The 24007-nt window shown below is 39.0% G+C and overlaps 1 protein-coding gene across 2 annotated transcripts in view; it reads right to left on the bottom strand.

Moving 5' to 3' along the window:
- The window catches only part of CDKL2 (cyclin dependent kinase like 2), a 50448-nt gene that overhangs the window by 10100 nt on the left and 16341 nt on the right, over positions 1-24007 (bottom strand). For both annotated transcript variants that reach the window (XM_061145778.1, XM_061145777.1), the window contains 8 exons: positions 17189-17383; positions 15098-15276; positions 13327-13439; positions 10484-10623; positions 8015-8103; positions 6050-6185; positions 4547-4845; positions 2284-2377 (listed from right to left, as the gene is read on the bottom strand). In XM_061145778.1, the coding sequence (XP_061001761.1) occupies positions 2284-2377; positions 4547-4845; positions 6050-6185; positions 8015-8103; positions 10484-10623; positions 13327-13439; positions 15098-15276; positions 17189-17383 (1245 nt within the window). The remainder of the gene's footprint in view (positions 1-2283; positions 2378-4546; positions 4846-6049; positions 6186-8014; positions 8104-10483; positions 10624-13326; positions 13440-15097; positions 15277-17188; positions 17384-24007) is intronic.

Here is a 24007-nt window from a genome sequence, read left to right as displayed (position 1 = left end):
GATGTTTCTATTTACTCTTTTAAAAGAATAAGTGCTAAGCCTCAAGTTTCAAATCAACTATAAAATAAAATAATTAGTTAAAAAAAAAAACTATCTGCAAGTAAAAAACAATAAAATAAAATAATGAGTCCAAACTACTAGATTTGTATACTCAAAAAGTGACAAGTTAAAATACATAAGAGATGTTTATAATAATATACTTATCTACATCTCAGAATCAGGGTACAAAGCATGGGAGAAGGGTATTGATAGTCAACCTAGAAGTTGAAGAAAGTGTATGCTGAGTTCTGCCTCTGTTAATTTTCATTAAGAAAAGACTCCATGGGTCTTCTCCCCACTAATCTTTACCTCCTTTCTTGAGTCCCTGTTCCAAAGGAAGATAAACAGAAATGAGATCTAAAATTATCAGCCACCGTTGATTATGTAATGCCTGAAAAGAAGCCAGCTACTTTGAGAAGCCTTGCTGATTAAAATAGTCTTCCAAAGCAGATCAGGAATATAAAACACACAAAAAAATCCATAAATAAATGAGCAGAGTATAGCAAAAAAAAAAAAAAAACAAGGAAAGTACTATGGATACAGAAATTATAGGCTAAGAATAGTTAAAAGAAAAATAAATGCAATGTCTCAATCATGAGAGATAGGAAAAGAAGGGTATACTTTTCAGCTCTGAGGATGATGAAAGAGGTAGAGAAGGGAAAGTCATGAGAAAAATACTCCCTTGGAAATATACATCCATACCTCCCCGTTCCTGGCAGAAGAATCCACTCACCACATTTCTTAAGCAGTTTAAATGCATGTGACACTACTCAAGGTGTGGGGCAGAACAGTAATAAAAACAAAGAAAGTACAAATCCCTCCTGGGAAGTTTCCATTCAGGGAAAGGGGTAGCAGGGAAAAACAGACAATATATAAATAAGAGAATACAGAGGATGTCATGTGAGGCAATCAGGGATGGGGAACTAAACAAGGGGAGGGGAGAAAATAATAGGAGACAAAATGAGTTAAAATATTTGAGACTTCACAGTAAGATTTTATGGAAGTCAAGAGGGAGAGAAAGCAATTTCTTTGGATTATCTGGGGTAAGGATACTCTAAAAGAGAGGAAACAGCAAGTGCAAAAACTCAAACGTGGGAGCATGTCTAGCCACGTTCTAGGAATAGCAAGGAAATCAATGTGATTGGACTTTAGTTGCTAAGTCATGGCTGACTCTTTTGCAAACCCATGAGTCCCCAGGCTCCTCTGTCCATAGGATTTCCCAAGCAAGAATACTGGAGTGGGTTATCATTTTTCACTCCCAGGGATCTTCCCAACCCAGGGACCGAACCTGTGACTCCTGCATTGGCAGGTAGATTCTTAACCACCAACCCACCAAGCTGGATGGACTGGAGTGATCAAAAATGAGAGTAGCCAGGAGTGGGACGGAGGGGTGGCAAGGGTAAATCACTCAGGGACCAAAAGGCCCTGAAAGCACTTTGGTTTTTCTCAGAGCTAAGAAGCCAACAGAGGGTTTTGAGTGGAAAAGCAATGATGATTCAACTTAACTTTTTTAAAAGCCTTCTGGCCTAATAATACTCCCTAAACCTTCAGAAGACCTGTGAACCCTGACATGATTCTACTACTGCAATCTGACACTATGTTTTAATTTGTTTATTCTCTACTAGACCAGGAGCTCCTTGAAAACACAGATTAACTTATTCTTCTCCAGTGTTTTCTGCTTAATAGATAATAAATATCTGTTAAGTGAGTAAATAGAATACTTCTACCAGAAATCTGATTTGGGTGAGATAAGATAATTTAACCTTTTCATCTACGCTATAAAGGTACTGATTACCAAACATTAAGTTAAGAAAATTTATGATTACCAAAAAAAATTAAAATAGATGTCATTTTAATAACATCTTTTTGACTGAGGTATAGTTGATTGACAATGTTGTATTAATTTCTCCTGTACAGGAAAATGATTCAGTTATATATACATTCTTTTTTATATTCCTTTCCATTATGGTTTATCTCAGGATATTAAATATAGTTTCTTGTGCTGTACAGTAGGACATTGTTTTTTATCCATTCTATATAATAATAACATCTTGCATTTAAATTTCTAGATTTATAAAACTTAAACTTGACTTTGACAGGCTGGGATGATATATACATAGTTAAGTTTCTACACCATGATGTGTCTCCCAACAAAACTCTCAGTTCTTCACTACCATGTTTAATATTAATAAACCTAGAAATGACTAATGCTTGCTCTTCTACCACTGAAAACAGTTCACTTACCAATGTGGTCACATTAATATTATAAGCTCCTGGTGGAGAATGTTTATTTGGTTTAACAAATGGAATACAATACTTCTTGGTTTTCTCATCCACTCTGTAACAAAAACAAAAACAAAAATTTACGTTAGAATCAGCAGTAATTATTTTTTTCAAGCATCAAATTAAATGACCCAACACCAAGTGACATGAACGGACATGATTTTGAGCAAACTCCAGGAGAGAGTGAAGGACAGGGAAGCCTGGCGTGCTGCAGTCCTGGGGTTGCAGAGAGTTGGACACGACTTAATGACTAAACAAAAAACTACCACCAAGTGACATGCAGTTTAATCGAATTTATTGCCTATTCTTTTCATTCCAATCCCTAAGAAAGGCAATGCCAAAGAATGCTCAAACTACCACACTACTGCATTCATCTCACATGCTGGGAAAGTAATATTCCAAGCCAGGCTTCAACAATACATGAACCGTGAACCTCCAGATGTTCAAGCTGGATTTAGAAAAGGCAGAGGAACCAGAGATCAAATTGCCAACATCCGCTGGATCATCAAAAAAACAAGAGAGTTCCAGAAAAACATCTACTTCTGCTTTACTGACTATGCCAGAGCCTTTGGCTGTGGATCACAACAAACTGTGGAAAATTCTGAAAGAGACGGGAATACCAGACCACCTGACCTGCCTCTTGAGAAACCTGTATGCAGGTCAGGAAGCAACAGTTAGAACTGGACATAGAACAACAGGCTGGTTCCAAATAGGAAAAGGAGTACGTCAAGGCTGTATATTGTCACCCTGCTTATTTAACTTATATGCAGAGTACATCATCAGAAACGCTGGGCTGGATGAAGCAAAAGCTGGAATCAAGATTGCTGGGAGAAATATCAATAACCTCAGATATGCAGATGACACCACCCTTACGGCAGAAAGTGAAGAAAAACTAAAGAACCTCTTGATGAAAGTGAAAGAGGAGAGTGAAAAAGTTGGCTTAAAACTCAACATTCAGAAAACTAAGATCATGGCATCCAGTCCCATCACTTCATGGCAAATAGATGGAGAAACAGTGGAAACAGCAGCTGACTTTATTTTTGGGAGCTCCCGAATCCCTGCATATGGTGACTGCAGCCGTGAAATTGAAAGACACTTACTCCTTGGAAGGAAAGTTATGACCAACCTAGACAGCATATTAAAAAGCAGAGACATTACTTTGCCAACAAAGGTCCATCTAGTCAAGGCTATGGTTTTTCCAATAGTCATGTATGGATGTGAGAGTTGGACTATAAAGAAAGCTGAGCACCAAAAAATTGATGCTTTTCAACTGTGGTGTTGGAGAAGACTCTTGAGAGTCTCTTGGACTGCAAAGAGATCCAACCAGTCCATCCTAAAGGAGATCAGTCCTGGGTGTTCACTTGAAGGACTGATGTTGAAGCTGAAATGCCAATACTTTGGCCACCTGATGCAAAGAGCTGACTCATTTGAAAAGACCCTGATGCTGGGAAAGATTGAAGACAAGAGGAGAAGAGGATGACAGAGGATGAGGTGGTTGGATGGCATCACTGACTCAATGGACATGAGTTTGAGTAAACTCTGGGAGTTGGTGATGGACAGGGAGGCCTGACGTGCATGGGGTCGCAGAGTCAGACACGACTGAGGGAGGGACTGAACTGAACGGAACTGTACTACTAAATGCCCACAGCCACACCATGCAGCAGCAGATATGCAAAACCAATTATCTCTTTTATTATGACAACCTCTTTTTGTGTTATTAGACTAAATAGCTATAGAGTCTCTTCACCTTAAATAATACAACTCTATTTTCTTAGGACTCGGTAAATTTTTTGATCAAACGCTCATAATTTTCGTCACATTGGCCAAGAAGTCTTTTGAAACAGCAACCTGACAAGAAGGAATAGCAGGGACTTCCCTGGTGGTCTAGTGGTTAAGACTCTGCCTTGCATTGCAGGGGACGTGGGTTCAATTCCTGGTCAGGGAACTAAGATCCCACATACCACAGAGCAATGAAGCCTGTGCACCTCAACTACTGAGGTGTGCCTTCTAAAGCTGGTATGATACCACTAGATAGTCAGTGCACTGCAATGAAAGATCGTGTGTTTTGCCAGTTAAGACCTGACAGCCAAATAAATAATTAAAAAAAAAAAATAATGAAGAGTATCCAGAAGTCTAAGAGTAATAATGCAAGTGGCTGGACTAATAAATATTTGCAGCTTGTAAATATGCAAGAACATTTTGTTCTTATTTTCCTAATTCATACCTGTAACTCTGAATTCCTGAGATAGTTCCCATTCCAGAAGTAACAGTGGGAGCTGTTGCAGAAAGATTGTGTGTGAGTGGGGGAATCGCCATGCCTGGATTTCTTGTTTGGTCCACGCTGCCATTGCTGCCATCTCGGAGGCTCGTTGAAGGCACTATTTTGACGGGGCTCATCCCATTGTCATTGAGACAGCTGGCATTTGAAGCTCGACTCGCTTTTTCCACTTTTTCTCCATCTGTTTTTGGTCCTTTTGTTTTAAATACTTTAGAGTCCTTAATTTGGGGATCAGCATTGGTATCCTGTTATAAAATGTTAACAACATTAATGATCTGAGGAGAAGGAAAAATAACCTTTTCCCATGGTACTTGTCAGCAAAAGCAGAATTTCAGAGAGATCACCATCTTGGGCTCCGGTTTTTCTCATTCTACCTATGGAATTAAAACTAAACCTGGGATTCTCAGTCAGAAACCTATTTCAAATGAAAATGCAACTCACACTAGCTCTGACATATATATATATATATATATATATATATCAGGCTTAATGATATGTACACAGAACTTCCCTCGTGGTCCAGTGGTTAAGAATCTGCCTGCCAATACAGGAGACACAGGTTCAGTCCCTGATTCAGGAAGATTCTACCTGCCAAGGGGCAAAACTAAGGCTGTGCGCCACAACTACGGAAGCCCAAGTACTGCAACTGCTGAGCTCATGCCCTAGAGTTCATGCTCCACAATGAGAGAAGCCACGGCAGTGAGAAGCCCACACACTGCAACCAGAGGGTAGCCCCCACTCACTGCAACTAGAGACAGCCCCCATGCAGCAAAGAAGAGCAGCGCAGTCAAAAATAAGTAACTTCTAAAAAAATTATACATACACATAAGCAGGTATACACATATCCAATTATATTTCAGTGGAAAACCATGAAAGAGGACTCAAGCATGCCGACTTTTGTTCTCATGTATTCAAGAGTCAGGGAACACAAAATTGAGTCCTCTTTCTCCTTTGGGTTCATTTGAGAAAATGTGAGTGAGTTGGTGGTAGATTTGAATTATCTTACTGAGAACAGATGCTGGATAATTTACCAAGAAAAGTAAATTTCAAATAAATGGAGTACCCAAATCTCAATTTTTAAATGCTCTACTTTATATAAAATTCTAAAAATTATATTTCTCTCTCCTATTATCTAAGGGGAAAAAACAGTGTTATGTGTTTGCATATGAGTGTGCACATGCATTTCTAAATGTTCTTGGATGAGTATGATTTCCCGACAAGCCCTGTTGTACAGACTTGAGTACAGGAGGCACTCAGTACATGATAGGAATCCTAAGATGTTTTTTAAAACAGGTAATGTCTACAGAAAATACATTTTTATAACTAATCTAAACGTGAACTTGTTAACCACTCAGGAAACTTTTAAGATCTTCAATATCCCATACCCCCCTCAAATTTAAGGATATATTAAATTTAAAGTTTAATATGCCTTAAAACATGGAAATTTACCTGTACCACAAGTGTTTTTCTCTCTTCACCCAAGGACTCATCCTTTTCCTTTTCCTTCTTTCTGATTTGAGATTTTTTAGATAAAGAAATGTTTCTGGCATCTTTCTGTACTTTTAACTGCAGTTCCTGAGGAAACCTACATAAAAATACATTTGTTGATAAGACTGTATGAAACAGATAAATCTGGGAAAAAATTGATGTTCAAGATATTTATCTTTAAGATTTGAGCATTAAACTAGACTGTGTTATTCAAAATGAGAAATGAGGTTTCTGCGGACCTCTGGAGATCTCTGAAAATCTTCCAGGAGGTTCATAACATCAAAGCTCTTATCTTAGTATGAAGGTGACTTCTTTTTCACCATGCTGACATTTGATGAAATAAAAAGCAACGGGGGGTAAACTGCAGGCACCTTACCAAGATTGAAGCAGAGGCACCAAACTTTACAGAGGTACAAAACTTTACAAACCTTACACAAAGTTTATTATATTCTTCCTAGTCACAAATTCTCAAGTTTAAGTTGGGGAGGGGCAGTTTTGTTTAAGAATGTCCCTGATGGAACAGTAAGTATATATATACATATATATGTGTGTATATATATATTCATTATTAAATCTATACCCCTGAAAAGGTACCTCCACTGCAAATCAAAGTGCAATGGTTGTCTTAAGAAAAGCACTTGTGTAGCTGGTTGAGTTACAAGCTAAACTAGCCACTTTCTTCATGGAACATTATTACTTGAAAAACTGATAGAAAAATTATTACTACTCAGACTTGGGGTATTCAGCAGATATTTTCTTTTAAAAAATGAACAAAGGAGTGTGTTACTTCAAGGAAAAATCCAATAATATTTGCATTAATGGTAAAATCCACCTTTTTATAAAAAATTAGAATTTCATTCAACTTGTATCCACTACCGTGAACTTAGCAGATTCCTAATACTAAAGGTTTTTCTGATGAGAATGTGACTTTTTTATATAGCCCAATGAAATGTCAACATTATTAAATAAAGCTCTATATAACTTAGCAAAAGAGTATTTTCCAAATGACTAATGAATGATTCTACAAAAGCATGCATGAGTAAAAGATCTACTCAAAATGCAAGATGGACAAGCGGATTTTAATGTAATGGGAAAAGAAGTTCATTGATACGGTTTCAGATTCCACAATACAAGCAACTTTTAAGAAACTACTGCTGTCAAGTTTGGGTACAGTATCAAAGTTTTTTGATATGGAATCAAAGAAAAATACCCACAGTGATCTAAAACAACTATCAAAATTCTCTTCCATTTTCCAACTACATATTTATGTGCAGCCACAGTTTCTCTGTATATTTCAACCAAAACAACATAAGAAATCAAATGTGGAAGCAAATACGAGGATCCGGTTATCTTTTACTAAGTTAGATAATAAATAGATTGGCAAAAACATAAAGCAGTGTCACTGCCACTCATCTCACTATTTTTTGTTTTGCCAGCTGCAAGGATGCCAGCGGCTAGAGCAGCACAGGAGACCACGCCAGCTGTTCTGGCCCCCACTGGTTTGGCACATCGAGGTCTCCCCATGCATCCACAGTCAGCAGTGTCATAGGACTGGGTGTGGTGTAAGTTCAGCAGCAACAGGAGACGCCCCCTTTGCAAATGCATCAGGACCCAAGATGATAGCATCGCACAGCTGGTAGCAAGACCAGAAATCAGTGACCCGAGTGATGGAGGTCATCACAGGGAGAGAGAAAGAATGGCATGAAGGGACTGCTTCGTGAAAACCAAGAGCCCTGACTTGGTGGATGCAGGGGACCACTCCTAGGAATGTGTTGCTGCCAAGGGTGAATGGAGGTAAGGTGGTAAATATTTGAGATCCTGTTAGAATAGGTGGGTAAAGAAATACTGTTTGTTACTGTTATGTACTGCTATGGGGGCCTTACTTTGACCCTAGGTTGATGTGACACAGAACACAGAGTACCATACCTCTCAGCAAATCCATCCATATGGAAGAAATCATGGTGCAGGAGCTCCGCACAGAAGGGCCTTTTGTCTGGGTCAATATGTAAGCATTTCTGGGAAACCAAAGAATATATATAGTTCATATCAAAGAAAAACTGCCTACATTCACATGTCTAAACATAGAAAATTCTTCTTCAGAGTCAATGAATTTTAAACATCTATAATAAGTGATAAGGAATAAAGCACAAATCTAGACAGTGACCACCAATGACTGCTAATATCACAAAAAGAAAGACCTCCAGACATTCAGTGTCTCTGAATATACAAACCTCTTATGAAGTATTCTTGCCAAAAATTCAACCTAATTCCAATTAAGCTCTAGCTCTACTATGAGTTTATAAAAAATATGGGACAGGGAGGAACATATTAAACTATACTATGTGAAAAATTCTATGGGACAAACAACCTATTTTCTTTAATAGATAAATGGCAAGGTTTAAATAAAAAACAAAGAGGTGAAGAGGAGCTTGTAAATTAAGTGTCTTAAGAGACATATCAACCAATTGTGATCTCTAGACTTCATGTGGATCCTAATTCAAACTATAAAAAGGAATTAGGAGAAAATTAATGAAACTTTGAGCACTGATTAGGTATTTTATATTAAGAAATTCTTGACAATTTTTTAAATTTACAGTACTTGCAGAATGGAAGGGAAGGGAACTACTCTGCGCTTATTATTGTGCCAGATACTTGACATAGATGATTTCACTTTATCTTGTTCTTTCATTTTCATATAGATTTCATTATATCTTGTTCTGACCCAATGGAATCACTCACAGCTAGTAAAAATAGAAGGGACTCAATAGGTAGCTTTAAATGAACAATAAAATTATACAAATAATTAAGGTATTTGTAAGTGAAATACCATAATATCTGCAATTTGCTTCAAAATACTCCAAAAAAATGTTGCTGAGGGAATTCCCTAGTGGTCCACTGCTTAAGGTTCTGTGGTTCTACTAAGGGGGCAGAGGTTCAATTCTTAGTCAAGGAAATAAGATCCCACAGGCCACACAGTAAAAAACTGCTGAGGAAAAAAAATTCCTAAGTGTGTGGATAGGATAGATGAAATATTTGCCAAAGATTTTTAACCACTGTAGCTAATGACCAGCTTAGGGGTCATGACACCACTATTTTTTCTACTTCCTTTTCTATGTTTAAGATTTCCTATAATAAAATGTTTAAAAAGTCATATGATTCTACCATAAGGGACATAAGTTGGACAATCATTTTACCTTTATTCCTTTTAAATCTCTTTACAGACAGATCATAAAGCTAGTCTAAATAAAGAATATTTGGATCTGTTACATTATGTAGAAAAATAACAATGTATTTTTCTAAGAACTTGTTATAACTATTCATAAGCTTACCAAGCTTTTTTAAAATGAGTTATTTAAAGAAGTAAAAAAGCAAAAACTATCTTAGCTAAATGTTATGTGACCCTGCTCTTTTAGAGATATTTATTTTATCGACACTTTAGGACAGGGACCTCCCTGGTGGTCCAGTGGGTATGACTTTGTGCTTTCACAGCAGAGGGCACGGGTTTGGGTCTGATCCCTGGTCAGGTAACCAAGATCCAAGATCTCACATGCCATGTGGTGTGGGCCAGCCCCCCCCAAAAAAAACAAACAACAACACTTTAGGACAGTCCTAACTAATGAGGTTTTTTTTGAGCTAATAAATCCAAAAGGTCCACTTTTAGAAACAATTTGATCCAGTGAGACTGTCCCTAATATCCTCCTCATTAAATACAAGGCAAAGGTGATGATCATGTAAAAATTAACTTCAGTGAATCTAGTGGTTGAATAAAAGCCCCTTTTTAACAATATACTACAGATCATGATCTGTAGACTTTAATACTTTAAAGCCCTAGACTTAAATACTTCACTACTCATCTTTTCATTTTCTTATCCTATTTTCTCCTATTTTCCACTTATACAAGGCCTGCATTTTAAATGTTAGACATTAAAAACACATCATTATGGGAATGTTTTCACACTTAAAACATGCTAGATAATACAAAAAGATTAAAAAAAAAAAAAAAAAACAAGCAAAATTTTCAGGCTTTTAACTCTGGCATTCCTCCATCTCTGTTCCCACCAAATTAAACTCTTTCTTAATGTTGTTGTTGTTGTTCAGCAGCTAAGTTGTATCCAACTCTTTGTGACCCCATGGACTGCAGCACATCGGGCTCCCCTGTCCTCCACTGTCTCCCCGTGTTAGCTCAAATTCCTGTTCATTGAGTCAATGATGCTGTCTAACCATCTCACCCTCTGCCGCCCCCTTTCTCCTCTCTTAATGTACAAAAATTTAAGTTGTCAGAGGAAGCTGTTGACCGAAAAGATCAAGCAGACTAGAAAAAAAAAAAAAAGGGAAAATCAAATCCCCATAATGTAAATTCCCTGTCAGAAAGAGCAAAGAAAAAGTATTGAATACCTTTGCTAAATCAATCACAACTTCAGAGAGTCTGGGATAGCGTCTTTCAAGAGGCACCGTTTCTTTGATTTCAGGCAACCTTACTCCAGCAAACACAGGATTTTTATAAAACAGCTCCTGATGTCTTGGAATTAGATTACCTAGCAGTGGGAATAGCACACATTTCTGTCATTATGCATCACAGGACAGGTGGTGTGGAGTAGAGATGACAGGAACTCGTTATGTAAAAGTGGGGACTCTCTCAGCAAGCGAAGGCAACCAAAGACAGCGGTCTCATGGTGGTGGTGCCTGGCAGTCATTATGGTGGTTTTGACACAAGTCAACTCAAAGGAAATCAACATTCACATCTCAACATACTCATTCAGAAAAGTTCCCACACCACTGTGTAGAAACTTGAAGACATGAGGGTGGAGCTTAGGAAAAGGACAGATAAAGAACATTGCATAATTTCTTATAATGGTATAAAAAAATGCTTTATTTCCAACAACAAAGCACAAAATGCTGACCCAAATAGAAAATGCTAATAGTTGTATGGTCAGAATCTAATCTAAATAAAAAAGTTCCACTCTTTAAGAATTTAATTTTTACCCAAGTGATGTTGGCCTGATTTAATCACTTTTGTCTTTACTCTCAATTTTAATATCTAACCTAATATAAAATACCCAGATAACCACGATGGTGTGATCAATCACCTAGAGCCAGATATCCTGGAATGCAAAGTCAAGTGGGCCTTAGGAAGCATCACTACAAACAAAGCTAGTGGAGGTGATGGAATTCCAGTTGAACTATTTCAAATCCTAAAAGATCGTGCTGTGAAAGTGCTGCACTCAATATGCCAGCAAATTTGGAAAACTCAGCAGTGGCCATGGGACTGGAAAAGGTCAGTTTTCATTCTAATCCCAAAGAAAGGCAACACCAAAGAATGCTCAAACTACCACACAATTGTACCCATCTCACACCCTAGCAAAGTAATGCTCAAAATTCTCCAAGCCAGACTTCAACAGTATGTGAACTTCCAGATGTTCAAGCTAGATTTAGAAAAGGCAGAGGAACCAGAGATCAAATTGCCAACAACCATTGGATCATTGAAAAAGCAAAAGAGTTCCAGAAAAACATCTACTTCTGCATTATTGACTATGCCTAAGCCTTTGACTATGTGGATCACAACAAACTGTGGAAAATTCTGAAAGAGATGGGAATACCAGACCACCTGACCTGCCTCCTGAGAAATCTGTATGCAGCTCAAGAAGCAACAGTTAGAACTGGACATAGAACAACAGGGTGGTTCCAAATCAGGAAAGGAGTATGTCAGGGCAGTATATTGTCACCCTGCTTATTTAACTTCTATGCAGAGTACATCATGCAAAATACCAGGCTGGATGAAGCACAAGCTGGAATCAAGATTGCGGGAGAAATATCTATAACCTCAGATATGCAGAAGACACCACCCTTATGGCAAAAAGCGAAGAACTAAAGAGCCTCTTTAAAGAGGAGAGTGAAAAAGTTGGCTTAAAACTCAACATTCAGAAAACTAAGATCATGGCATCCGGTCCCATCACATCATGGCAAACAGATGGGGAAACCATGGAAACAGTGAGAAATGAAAGACTTTATTTTTGGGGGCTCCAAAATCCCTGCAGATGGTGACTGCAGCCATGAAATTAAAAGACGCTTGGAAGAAAAGCTATGACCAACCTAGACAGCACATTAAAAAGCAGAGACATTACTTTGCCAACAAAGGTCCATCTAGTCAAAGCTATGGCTTTTCCAGTGATCATGTATGTATGTGAGAGTTGGACTATAAAGAAAGCTGAGCACCAGAGAACTGACGCTTTTGAACTGTGGTGTTGGAGAAGACTCTTGAGAGTCCCTTGGACTGCAAGGAGAGCCAATCAACCTATCGTAAAGGAAATCAGTCCTGAATATTCATTGGAAGGACTGATGCTGAAGCTGAAACTCCAATACTTTGGCCACCTGATGAGAAGAACTGATTCACTAGAAAACACCCTGATGTTGGGAAAGATTGAAGGTGGGAGGAGAAGGGGATGACAGAGGATAAGATGGTTGGATGGCATCACTGACTCGATGGACATGAGTTTGAGTAAGCTCTGGGAGTTGGCAACGGACAGGAAAGTTGGCATGCTGCAGTCCATGGGGTCGCAAAGAGTTTGACATGATTGAGTGACTGAACTGACTGACTGAATATAAAATATACATATGAAAATTCTGCTGTAAGAAACCACTGTGTTGTTTATGGAATTTCTAACCTAAACACTTAATCCTCAAGATATTTCCCATCATTTCCATTTTCCAAACTCCATCGCCCAACAGAAAGTTGACATTTCAACAAATATGAGAAGACTTTGATAATGTAGCTTTGAAATTCTGTACGAAGTACAAAGAGCAAAAGTCCTGACTGAAGCAAGATTAAATTACCTTAGAAGTCCCTGTGTCACTCAATGTGAAGATGAGAATGAGGTAATAGTCATATTATACCAAATGCTTGCTGACCCAAAGATAATATGATCATTTGTATTCTCTCTACGTGTGACTTACTGAATGCAAATGTGCAGAAAAATGTCCAATGTTTGCTCTTTTCTTTAGAGGGGAGCTGGGCAGGAGGACAGGTAAGAGCATTATTAGGATCATATGTCAGATAGACCAAAATATATAGAGAGAGAGACAGAGAGAGAGAGAGAGATGAGGTTTTCCTATTTGCTCCCTATATTCATTCAAAACACGCATCATCTTTAGTGTACCAACAACTTGCAAAATCAATACAACCCAATAAAATCACATGGGAAAAAATTACTAAAACTTAAAATACAGATGCATAATCTTACCTAAACACACCATAATATGATACAACTGATCAATATCAGAATCTCCAGGAAAGAGGGGCTCCCCCATGAGCATTTCAGTTACCAGACAGCCGATGGCCCACACATCAACAGCCCTGAAAGAAAAGCAATGTGATGTAAAATCTGGGATCCTGATGTGTTTCAGTTCAGTTCAGTCACTCAGTCATGCTGGACTCTTTGCGACCCCACAGAATGCAGCACTCCAGGCTTCCCTGTCCATCACCAACACCTAATATGTTTACTATGACTGAATCTGTTCTGCATACTGTGGTTGTTCAATCACTAAGTTGTGTCTAACTCTTTGCCACCTCGTGGACTGCAGTGCACCAGGCTTTCCTGTTCTTCACTATCTCCCAGAGTTTACTCAAACTCATGTTCATTGAGTTGGGGCTGCCATCTAACCATCTCATCCTCTGTCATTTGCATATTACTATTTTGTATTCTTGGTATCAAGAAAAGTAATAGTAAGCCTTAAATTATGCTCCCAAATATTTTTTTCTATAAACTTAAAGTATTAACTTCCAACATTACAATAATCAGATTTCAGGAAACTTCAAGCATGTGACACAAGGCTACCAAATAGTCAAAATGCTTGTTAAGTATACTTTATTCTGGATATAAGTATTCTGGGTTTGCAGTCAGAGGCTACTCATTTTTCTTTACACATAATTTGAACAAGGTTCATCAGTGTATCCAACTATACACTGAAAACAGCATACCAGAACAAGATGGTTACTGGGGACACAAACAAGAACAGAAAGCTAATACGGAGAAAATAGAAAAACTCTCTTAAAAATCGGTCACAAGAATTTAGAGTATTCTGGCATCATTACCATAGGAACAACTACCTTGAAATTGCTTAAGGCCATAGCTGGTACAGAAATTACAGCATGGCAGTAAAATGACAGCTCAGAGGAATCAAGAAAATATTAAACGATATATGCTCTAAAAACAGAGAAATTATAGAAAATATTTTAGAAAAATTTCTATTGAAACTGGTAAAACCTGCAATCCCTTCTTCTTTGTAGAATTCATTTATGAAGATGATTTGTATTTTTTAAATGGTTCACTTCATTCCATTTCTACCCCCACCCCTGCCCACTCTACTCGGCCTCAATGCAAGTGTCAGACTTATCTAATCAATGTTACCTCCCTATACAAGTGATAAATATATCTATTTCTAACTTACTATTAAAAACAGACCACTTGCTCACCTTGATTTCTCTACCTTTAAAATAATCATACTCATACCAACCCATTCCACAAGAATGTTTAAAGAGGAAACACAAAAATGATTACAAATCACTTTATAAAGTTTTCTAAACTGAAAACTTCCTTTCAGTATTAGACCGTTTTTTTTTTTTTTTTTCTTAACGTAAGAAGTGGGATTTATTTAGAGAGAAACACACTCCACAGACAAGGGTGTGGGCCATCGCAGAGGGCGAGTGCTGAGTCACTAAGTCGTGTCTGACTCTTTTTGTAACCCCAAGGATGTAGCCACCAGGTTCCTCCGTCCATGGGGTTTCCCAGGCAAGAGTACTGGAGTGGGGTGCCATCTCCTTCTCCAGGGCATCTTCCCAAACCAAGGGATTGAACTCGTGGCTCCCACACTGACAGGCAGATTCTTTACTGCTGAGCTACCAAGGAAGCCCAATTAGAGGGACTGTCATTATACTGAAAACATATTCCACTTTATCAAAAAAGGAGAGCCAAGTCTGCCCTCTGCACCCCCGCCCTGCTGACGACGTCTTACTTGCCATACTTGACGTCACCAACCAGCAGCTCTGGCGCTCTGTACCACCGCGTGGCCACGTAATCAGTGTACACCTCCCCGGGAGCTGCCAGCGTCCGTGCAAATCCGAAATCACACAGCTTGACAACGCCTGACTGGGAGACTAATATGTTCTCTGGCTTAATATCTCTGTGTATAATCTATGATATAAAAAGCAGAGCATGACACATATTGAATGGCACATCAAGTTAAGCAAGCTAACTTTTTTTTTTAGCACCTGTTACGTGCAGGGCACTGTTTTTGTCCCTATGATGAAGACAGATAAAAGCATATAAAGTTGTTCCTGGGTTTAAAGAACCGAGTTGGGGAAAAAAGAACATTTATGCTTGAAATTTTATTTGAAGAACTAAATTGTATTTACATGATTAATGATATTGAATGAAATATATGTTGCTGTTGTTGTTCAGTCACTAGGTGTGTCCAACTCTTTGTGACCCCAAAGACTGTGGCATACTAGGTTCCTCTATCCTCCACTATCTCCTGGAGTTCACTCAAGTTCATGTCCATTGAATTGATGATGCTCTCTAACTGTCTCATCCTCTGCCAGCCCCTTCTTCTTTTGCCTTCGATCAATTTCCAATCAATTGCTCTGATAATGAGCGCTCTCAAGACTAAGAGAGTAAAGCTATCATTGAAGACTGCGGTGGTCAGAAAAAATTTTCGAGGAAAAAGGTGGGCTCTAAGACAGGTCTTTAATACTAGTGTGACCTAGATAAATGTAGAAATGAAAGGGCAATCCAAGTGAATGGGACAAAAAGAGCAAAAGAGGGAGAATGGGAGTAGACCAGTAGCCACTAGGGAAATGTTTTTCCTGGAGTAGAGGTTACTTACTAGGTTATGCCTCAACTGCCAGCCTGGGAAGTCTGAGCTCATGTCAAGGTGATGGGAACCCATGACATGACCCATATGGTGTTTAAAGAAGATATTGAACATTTAAAGAAGGCCATGAACAAGATAAAGCAAAGAGGGTGACTAGAAGTGGGGAGAAGAGAAGTGGGACAAATAGGAGGTGATAGATTGAGGGCGTGAGGAGAAGGGGACGACAGAGGGTGACATGGTTGGATGGCATCACCAACTCAATGGACATGAGTTTGAACAAATTCCAGGAGACAGTGAAGGACAGGGAAGCCTGGTGTCCTGCAGTCTGTGGGGTTTCAATGACTTAGACGTGACTTAGCAACTGAACAACAACAAAAACAAAGGGCCTACACTAGTCTGGTGCTCAAATGAATGGAGGGGAGGGGGGGAGTGTAGAAATATTCTAAATCAACAGAATTTAGGAAGTAATCTCATATACTTTCCTTAAATCTGGGAATGTAAAAGAATGGTGGGTCCATTAACAAAAAATAGGAAAGTCTAGAGAAGGTTAATTTTGGTTAAGAATAATTAGCAGTTTAGTTTCTGCAATATGAGTTTTTAGGTGGATTTCTGAGCACCCAAGTGGAGGCATACATCAAGCAATTATCAATGTAAAGAGGCAAAAAATATAAATTTTTACATTTGTAAAAATTGTAAATGTAAAAATGGAAAGTCCTTTTATAAAAAGACCATGGAAAGAGAAAACAGGACACTGGGAAACAATAGTACAAATTCTAGAACTAGGCAAAACAAATTATTAGGTCTAATTCTCTAATACAAGTAAATTTTATTTTGAAAACTTTGAAGATATATTTATTGTAAACTCTCAGAAGACCAGAAACTGGCACAGCTGAGCATTTTGCATAGGCTAAAGTTAGTAGCATAGCTACTAACTTCTATTATATCCTAGATATCCACAGTAATGGCTTGTTAATAACATGCATAGCTCAAGTATGTAGAGTTGAAGCACTGATGTCTGTAACTTACTTTCAAATAATGCATAAATAAATCAGGCAGATTAATAAGTAGACAAATGGAAGAAAAGATGAATAAATATTTAATAAAACAAATATAACAAAATGTTAGCAAGTATAGAATCCAGCAATAGGTGGATACACCAATAGCAATGGGTGTTCACTGTATATTCTCCCAACTTTTCAACTTTATAAATAATTATTTAAACTGAATACTTACATTGTGACTGTGACAAAATCCAATCCCACTGATAACCTGAAACAAATACTTTTGAACTAGTTGGTAGTCTAGTCCATTTGGAGAGAGCTCCAAGTCATCAAGAACCGTATGGTCAACAAACTCAAAGACGAGGTACCATCGCTTTTTTTTCTTACACACTTCCAACAAATTCACCAGATTTTCATGCCTTAGTTGCTATCAAAAAAAAAAGTGAAAAATAATTTTTTGGAGGACCAAATTACTAGTAATAGTCACAGTCTAAAATAGATCTCAGCACAAGAGAAACATCTAAATAAAATGTATAAACAATATAAATTGTGAAGCCATATCCTGGCTTTTAGTATGTTAAAAAGAACTTGCTGCTCCATTCTCCTCTCAGAGAACACAATAAAGCCAATGAGAAAAAGAAGTGTAGCTTCATCTTTGATGAAACTAAGAAGGATCTAGGACCCCGACCCCTCAACAAATGAGGTGGCACCATCAAGGTCAAACAGGAGTCTGAGAAGATACCATAAGATTATTTGTGGTTACAAAGCTCGCAGTGCAGAGTTTTCCAAAGCTGATGACATACCCTGAAAAGAAAAACAAAACCAAAAAAAAAACCCCTTCTTTGATATAATGAGAACAGGGTTCACAGACTGTCAGTGAAAGCGTCCTAAGAACTGAATGGCACCATGAAACAAGACGGGAGGGGTGAACAATCCCACAGAAACTCATTTGCTGGAAGCAGTCTGTCAGCGAAACCAAAGGGAAGGCAAAACAATTCATTATGAACAAACCTGCAATTACAAGTTTCAGAGAAATTAAGCAGAACGTAAATAAAGCCCACACTCTGGCTTCTGTTGTTAGGAATATCACTGTGAAGCAGGGTGGATTCCTGCTAGCCTGGAACAAGACCATGGCTTCTCCTGAAAATGAACCTCCTTCAGATAGCTGGTCCAGAAGGGCCTCACTTCGTTGCAAGATAAGAAACAATCAAAAAGGAACAAATTCAGAATCTATTCAGAGATACAATAAGAAAAGAAAAGGACACTCTGTAATGTAATATGGGAAAATAATATTTTTTTAAAATGATTGTATGTATATGTATAATTGATTCATTTTGCTGTATACCAGAAACTAACAGAACATTTTAAATTAACTATTAGTTGTTTAGTCACTGAGTCATATCCAACTCTTTGCGATCCCATAGACTATAGCACATCAGGCTCCTCCGTCCGCCACTATTTCCCAGATTTTGTTCAAACTAATGTCCATTGAGCCAGTGATGCCATTCAACCATCTCAACCTCTGTTACCCCCTACTTCTCCTGTCCTCAATCTTTCCTGCCATCAGGGTCTTTTCCAATGAATCAGTTCTCATCCTGTGGCCAAAGTATTGGAGCTTCAGCTTCAGCATGAGTCCTTCCAATGAATATTTAGGGTTGATTTCCCTTATAATTGACTGGTTTGATATCCTTGTAGTCAAGGGGACTCTCAAGAGTCTTCTCGAGGACCACAGTTAGAAAGCATCAATTCTTTAGCACTCACATTCTGTATGAACCAACTCTCACATCCATGCATTACTGATGGAAAAAGCATCAGTTCAGTTCAGTCGCTCAGTCATGTCCGACTCTCTGTGACCCCATGCACTGCAGCACACCAGGCCTCCCTGTCCATCACCACTCCCAGAGTTTACTCAAACTCATGTCCACTGAGTCAGTGATGCCATCCAACCATCTCATCCTCTGTCATCCCCTTCTCCTCCGACCTTCAATCTTCCCCAGCATCAGGGTCTTTTCAAATGAGTCGGCTCTTCACAGCAGGTGGCCAATGTATGGGAACTTCAGCTTCAGCATCAGTCCTTCCAATGAATATTCAGGACTGATTTGCTTTAGGATGGACTGGTTGGATCTCCCTACAGTCCAAGGGACTCTCAAGAGCCTTCTCCAACACCACAGTTCAAAAGTACCAATTTTTCGGCACTCAGCTTTCTTTGTAGTTCAACTCTCACACCCATACATGACTACTGGAGAAACCATTGCTTTGACTAGATGGACCTTTGTAGGCAAAGTAATGTCTCTGCTTTTTAATATGCTATCTAGGTTGGTCATAACTTTTCTTCCAAGGAGCAAGCATCTTTTAATTTCATGGCTGCAGTCACCATCTGCAGGGATTTTGGAGCCCAAATAATAAAGTCTCTCTCTGTTTCCATGGTTTCCCCATCTGTTTGCCATGAAGTGATGGGACCAGATGCCATTATCTTAGTTTTCTGAATGCTGAGTTTTAAGCCAACTTTTTCACTCCTCTTTAAAGAGGCTCTTTAGTTCTGCGCTTTCTGCCATAAGGGTGTTGTCATCTCCATATCTGAGGTTACTGATATTTCTCCCAGCAATCTTGATTCCAGCTTGTGCTTCATCCAGCCTGGTATTTTGCATGATGTACTCTGCATAGAAGTTAAATAAGCAGGGTGACAATATACAGCCTTGACATACTCCTTTCCTGATTTGGAATCAGTCTGTTGTTCCATGTCCAGTTCTAACTGTTGCTTCTTGACCTGCATGCAGATTTCTCAGGAGGCAGGTCAGGCAGTCTGGTATTCCCATCTCTTTCAGAATTTTCCACAGTTTGTTGTGGTCCACACAGTCAAAGGCTTTGGCATAATAGATAAAGCCAAAGTAGGTGTTTTTCTGGAACTCTCTTGCTTTTTCAATGATCCAGAGGATGTTGGCAATTTGATCTCTGGTTCCTCTGCCTTTTCTAAAACCAGCTTGAACACCTGGAAGTTCATGGTTCACATACTGTTGAAGCCTGGCTTGGAGAATTTTGAGCATTACTTTGCTAGGGTGTGAGATGAGTGCAATTGTGTGGTAGTTTGACCATTCTTTGGCATTGCCTTTCATTGGGATTGGAATGAAAACTGACCATTTCCAGTCCTGTGGCCACTGCTGAGTTTTCCAAATTTGCTGGCATATTGAGTGCAGCACTTTCACAGCACGATCTTTTAGGATTTGAAATAGTTCAACTGGAATTCCATCATCTCCACTAGCTTTGTTTGTAGTGATGCTTCCTAAGGCCCATTTGACCTCACATTCCAGGATGTCTGGCTCTAGGTGAGTGATAACACCATCGTGATTATCTGGGTCATGAAGATCTTTTCTGTATAGTTCTTCTGTGTATTCTTGCCACCTCTTCTTAATATCTTCTGCTTCTGTTAGGTCCATACCATTTCTGTCCTTTATTGAACCCATCTTTGCATGAAATGTTCCTTTGGTATCTTTAATTTTCTTGAAGAGATCTCTAGTCTTTCCCATTCTGTTGTCTTCCTCTGTTTCTTTGCATTGATCACTGAGGAAGGCTTTCCCATCTCTCCTGGCTATTCTTTGGAACTCTGCATTCAAATGGGTATATCTTTCCTTTTCTCCTTTGCCTTTTGCTTCTCTTCTTTTCACAGCTATTTGTAAGGCCTCCTCAGACTGCCATTTTGCCTCTTTGCATTTCTTTTACTTGGGGATGGTCTTGATCCTTGCCTCCTGTACAATGTCACAAACCATCCATAGTTCATCAGGCACTCTATCAGATCTAATCCCTTGAATCTACTTGTCACTTCTACTGTATAATCATAAGGGATTTAATTTAGGTCATATCTGAATGCCTAGTGGTTTTCCCTGCTTTCTTCAATTTAAGTCTGAATTTGGCAATAAGGAGGATCTGAGCCAAAGTCAGCTCCCAGTCTTGTTTTTGCTGACTGTATAGAGCTTCTCCATCTTTGGCTGAAAAGAATATAATCAATCTGATTTCGGTATTGACCACCTGGCGATGTCCATGTGTAAAGTCTTCTCTTGTGTTGTTGGAAGAGGGTGTTTGCTATGACCAGTGCGTTCTTTGACAAAACTCTATTAGCCTTTGCCCTGCTTCATTCTGTACTCCAAGGCCAAATTTGCCTGTAACTCCAAGTGTTTCCTGACTTCCTACTTTTGCATTCCAGTCCCCTATAATGAAAAAGACATCTTTTGGGGGTGTTAGTTCTAGAATGTCTTGTAGGTCTTCACAGAACCATTCAAATTCAGCTTCTTCAGCATTACTGGTGGGGGCATAGACTTGGACTGCTGTGATAGTGAATGGTTTGCCTTGGAAACAAACAGAAATTATTCTGTCGTTTTTGAGATTGTATCCAAGTACTGCATTTTGGACCCTTGTTGACTATGATGGCTACTCCATTTCTTCTAAGGGATTCTTGCCCATAATAGTAGATATAGTGGTCATCTGAGTTAAATTCACCCATTCCAGTCCATTTTAGTTTGCTGATTTCTAAAATGTCGATGTTCAATCTTGCCATCTCCTATTTGACCACTTCCAATTTGCCTTGATTCATGGACCTAACATTTCAGGTTCCTATGCAATATTGCTCTTTACAGCATCGAACTTTGCTTCCATCACCAGTCACATCCACAACTGGGTGTTGTTTTTGCTTTGGCTCCATCTCTTCATTCTTTCTGGAGTTATTTCTCCACTGATCTCCAGTAGCATACTGGGCACCTGGGGAGTTTATCTTTCAGTGTCCTATCTTTTTGCCTTTTCATACTGTTCATGCGGTTCTCAAGGCAAGAATACTGAAATGGTTTGCCATTCCCTTCTCCAGTGGATCACATTTTGTCAGAACTCTCCACCATGACCTGTCCGTCTTGGGTGGCGCTACATGGCATGGCTCAGTTTCATTGAGTTAGACAAGGCTGTGGTCCTTTGACTATACTGACATTTGTTAGAAAAATGATGTCTCTGCTTTTTAATATGCTGTCTAGGTTTATCTCAGATGGTAAGGAGTCTTCCTGTAAACACAGGAGATCCTTGGGTGGGCAAGATTCCCTGGAGAAGGGAATGGCAACCCACTCTAGTATCGTTGCCTGGAGAATTCCATGGACAGAGTAGCCTGGTGGGTGACCGTCTATGAAGTAGCAAAAAGTCATCCACGACTGAGTGATTGACATTTTTATACTTTCCTTCCAGGAAGCAATGTCCTTGAATTTCATGGCTGCAGTCATCGTCCACAGTGATTCTGGAGCTCAGGAAAACAAAATCTGTCACTGGTTCCACTTTTCCCTCTTCTATTTGCCATGAAGTGATGGGACCAGATGCCATGATCTTAATTTTTGAATGCTGAGTTTCAAAACAGCTTTTTCAATCTCCTCTTCCACTGTCCTCAACAGGCTTTTTAGTTCCTCTTCACTTTCTGCCATTAGAGTGGTATTCCTTGCATATCTGAGGTTGTTGATATTTCTCCCAGCAATCTTTATTTCAGCCTGGCATTCCATATGATATACTCTGCATGTACGTTAAATAAGCAGGGTGACAATAGATAGCCTTGTGTGCTCCTTTTCCAATTTGGAAACAGTCGGTTGTTCCGTGTTTGGTTCTAACTGTTGCTTCTTGACCCACTTACAGGTTTCTCAGGAGACAGGCAAGATGGTCTGGTACTACCATCTCTGTATGAATTTTTCACTGTTCGTTGTAATCCACAGAGTCAAATGCTTTAGCATAGTCAGCGAAGCAGAAGTAGATGTTTCTCTGGAATTCCCTTGCTTTCTCCATGATCCAGCGAATGTTGGCAATATGATCGCTGGTTCCTCTGCCTCTTTGAAACCATCTTGTAAACCATAAGTTCTCAAGTCATGTACTGCTAAAGCCTAGCTTGAGGGATTTTGAACACAATCTTGTTAGCATGTGAAATAAGCACAATTGTACAGTAGTTTGTATATTCTTTGGCATTGTCCTTCTTTGGGATTAGAATGAAAACTGAACTTTTCCAGTTCTGTGGCCACTGCTGAGTTTTCCAATTTTGCTTACATATTGAGTGCAGGACTTTAACAGCATCATCATTTAGGGTCAAGAAGCAACAGTTAAAACCAGACACAGAATAACTGACTAGTTCAAAATTGGGAAAGGAGTACAAGAAGGCTGTATACTCTCACCCTGGTTATTTAGCTTATATGCAGAGACATCATGTAAAATGCCCGGCTGAATGAATCACAAGCTGGAATCAAGATTTCTGGGAAAAATATCAATAACCTCAGATATGTAGATGATACCACTCTAAAGGCAGAAAGTGACAACAAACTAAAAAGCCTATTGAGGAGGGTGAAAAAAGAGATTGAAAAAGCTGGTTGAAACTCAACATTCAAAAAACTAAGATCATGGCATCCAGTCCCATCACTTCATAGCAAATAGAAGGGGAAAAAGTGGAAACAGTGACAGATTTTATTTCTCCTGGGCTCTAAAATCCCTGCAGATGGTGACTGCAGCCATGAAACTCAAGGACACTTGCTCTTTGGAAGAAAAGCTATGACAAACCTAGACAGCACATTAAAAAGCAGAGACCGTTTTTCCAACAAAGGTCCATCTAGTCAAAGATATGGTTTTTCCAAGAGTCACGTACAGATGTGAGAGTTGGACCATAAAGAAGTCTGAGTGCCAAAGAATTGATGCTTTTGAACTGTGTTAGAGAAGACTCTTGAGAGTCCCTTGGATAGCGAGATCAAACCAGTCAATCCTAAAGGAAATCAACCCTGAATATTTATTGGAAGGACTAATGCTGAAGCTGAAACTCCAATACTTTGGCTACCTGATGAGAAGAACTGATTCATTGGAAAGACCCTGATGCTGTGAAAGATTGAAGGCAGGAGGAGAAGGGGGCAGCAGAGGATGAGATGGTTGGATGGCATCACCGACTCAGTGGATGCAAATTTGAGCAAACTCTGGGAGATAGTGGAGGACAAGGATCCTACAGTACATATCCACAAAGCACTGGACACAACCTAGCGTCTGAGCAACAACAACAAAATGC

This window comes from Dama dama, chromosome 6, assembly GCF_033118175.1.
Source record: "Dama dama isolate Ldn47 chromosome 6, ASM3311817v1, whole genome shotgun sequence".
NCBI lineage: Eukaryota > Metazoa > Chordata > Mammalia > Artiodactyla > Cervidae > Dama > Dama dama.
Note: the sequence above shows the minus strand (reverse complement) of the source record. Positions and strands in the feature narration are given on the sequence as shown.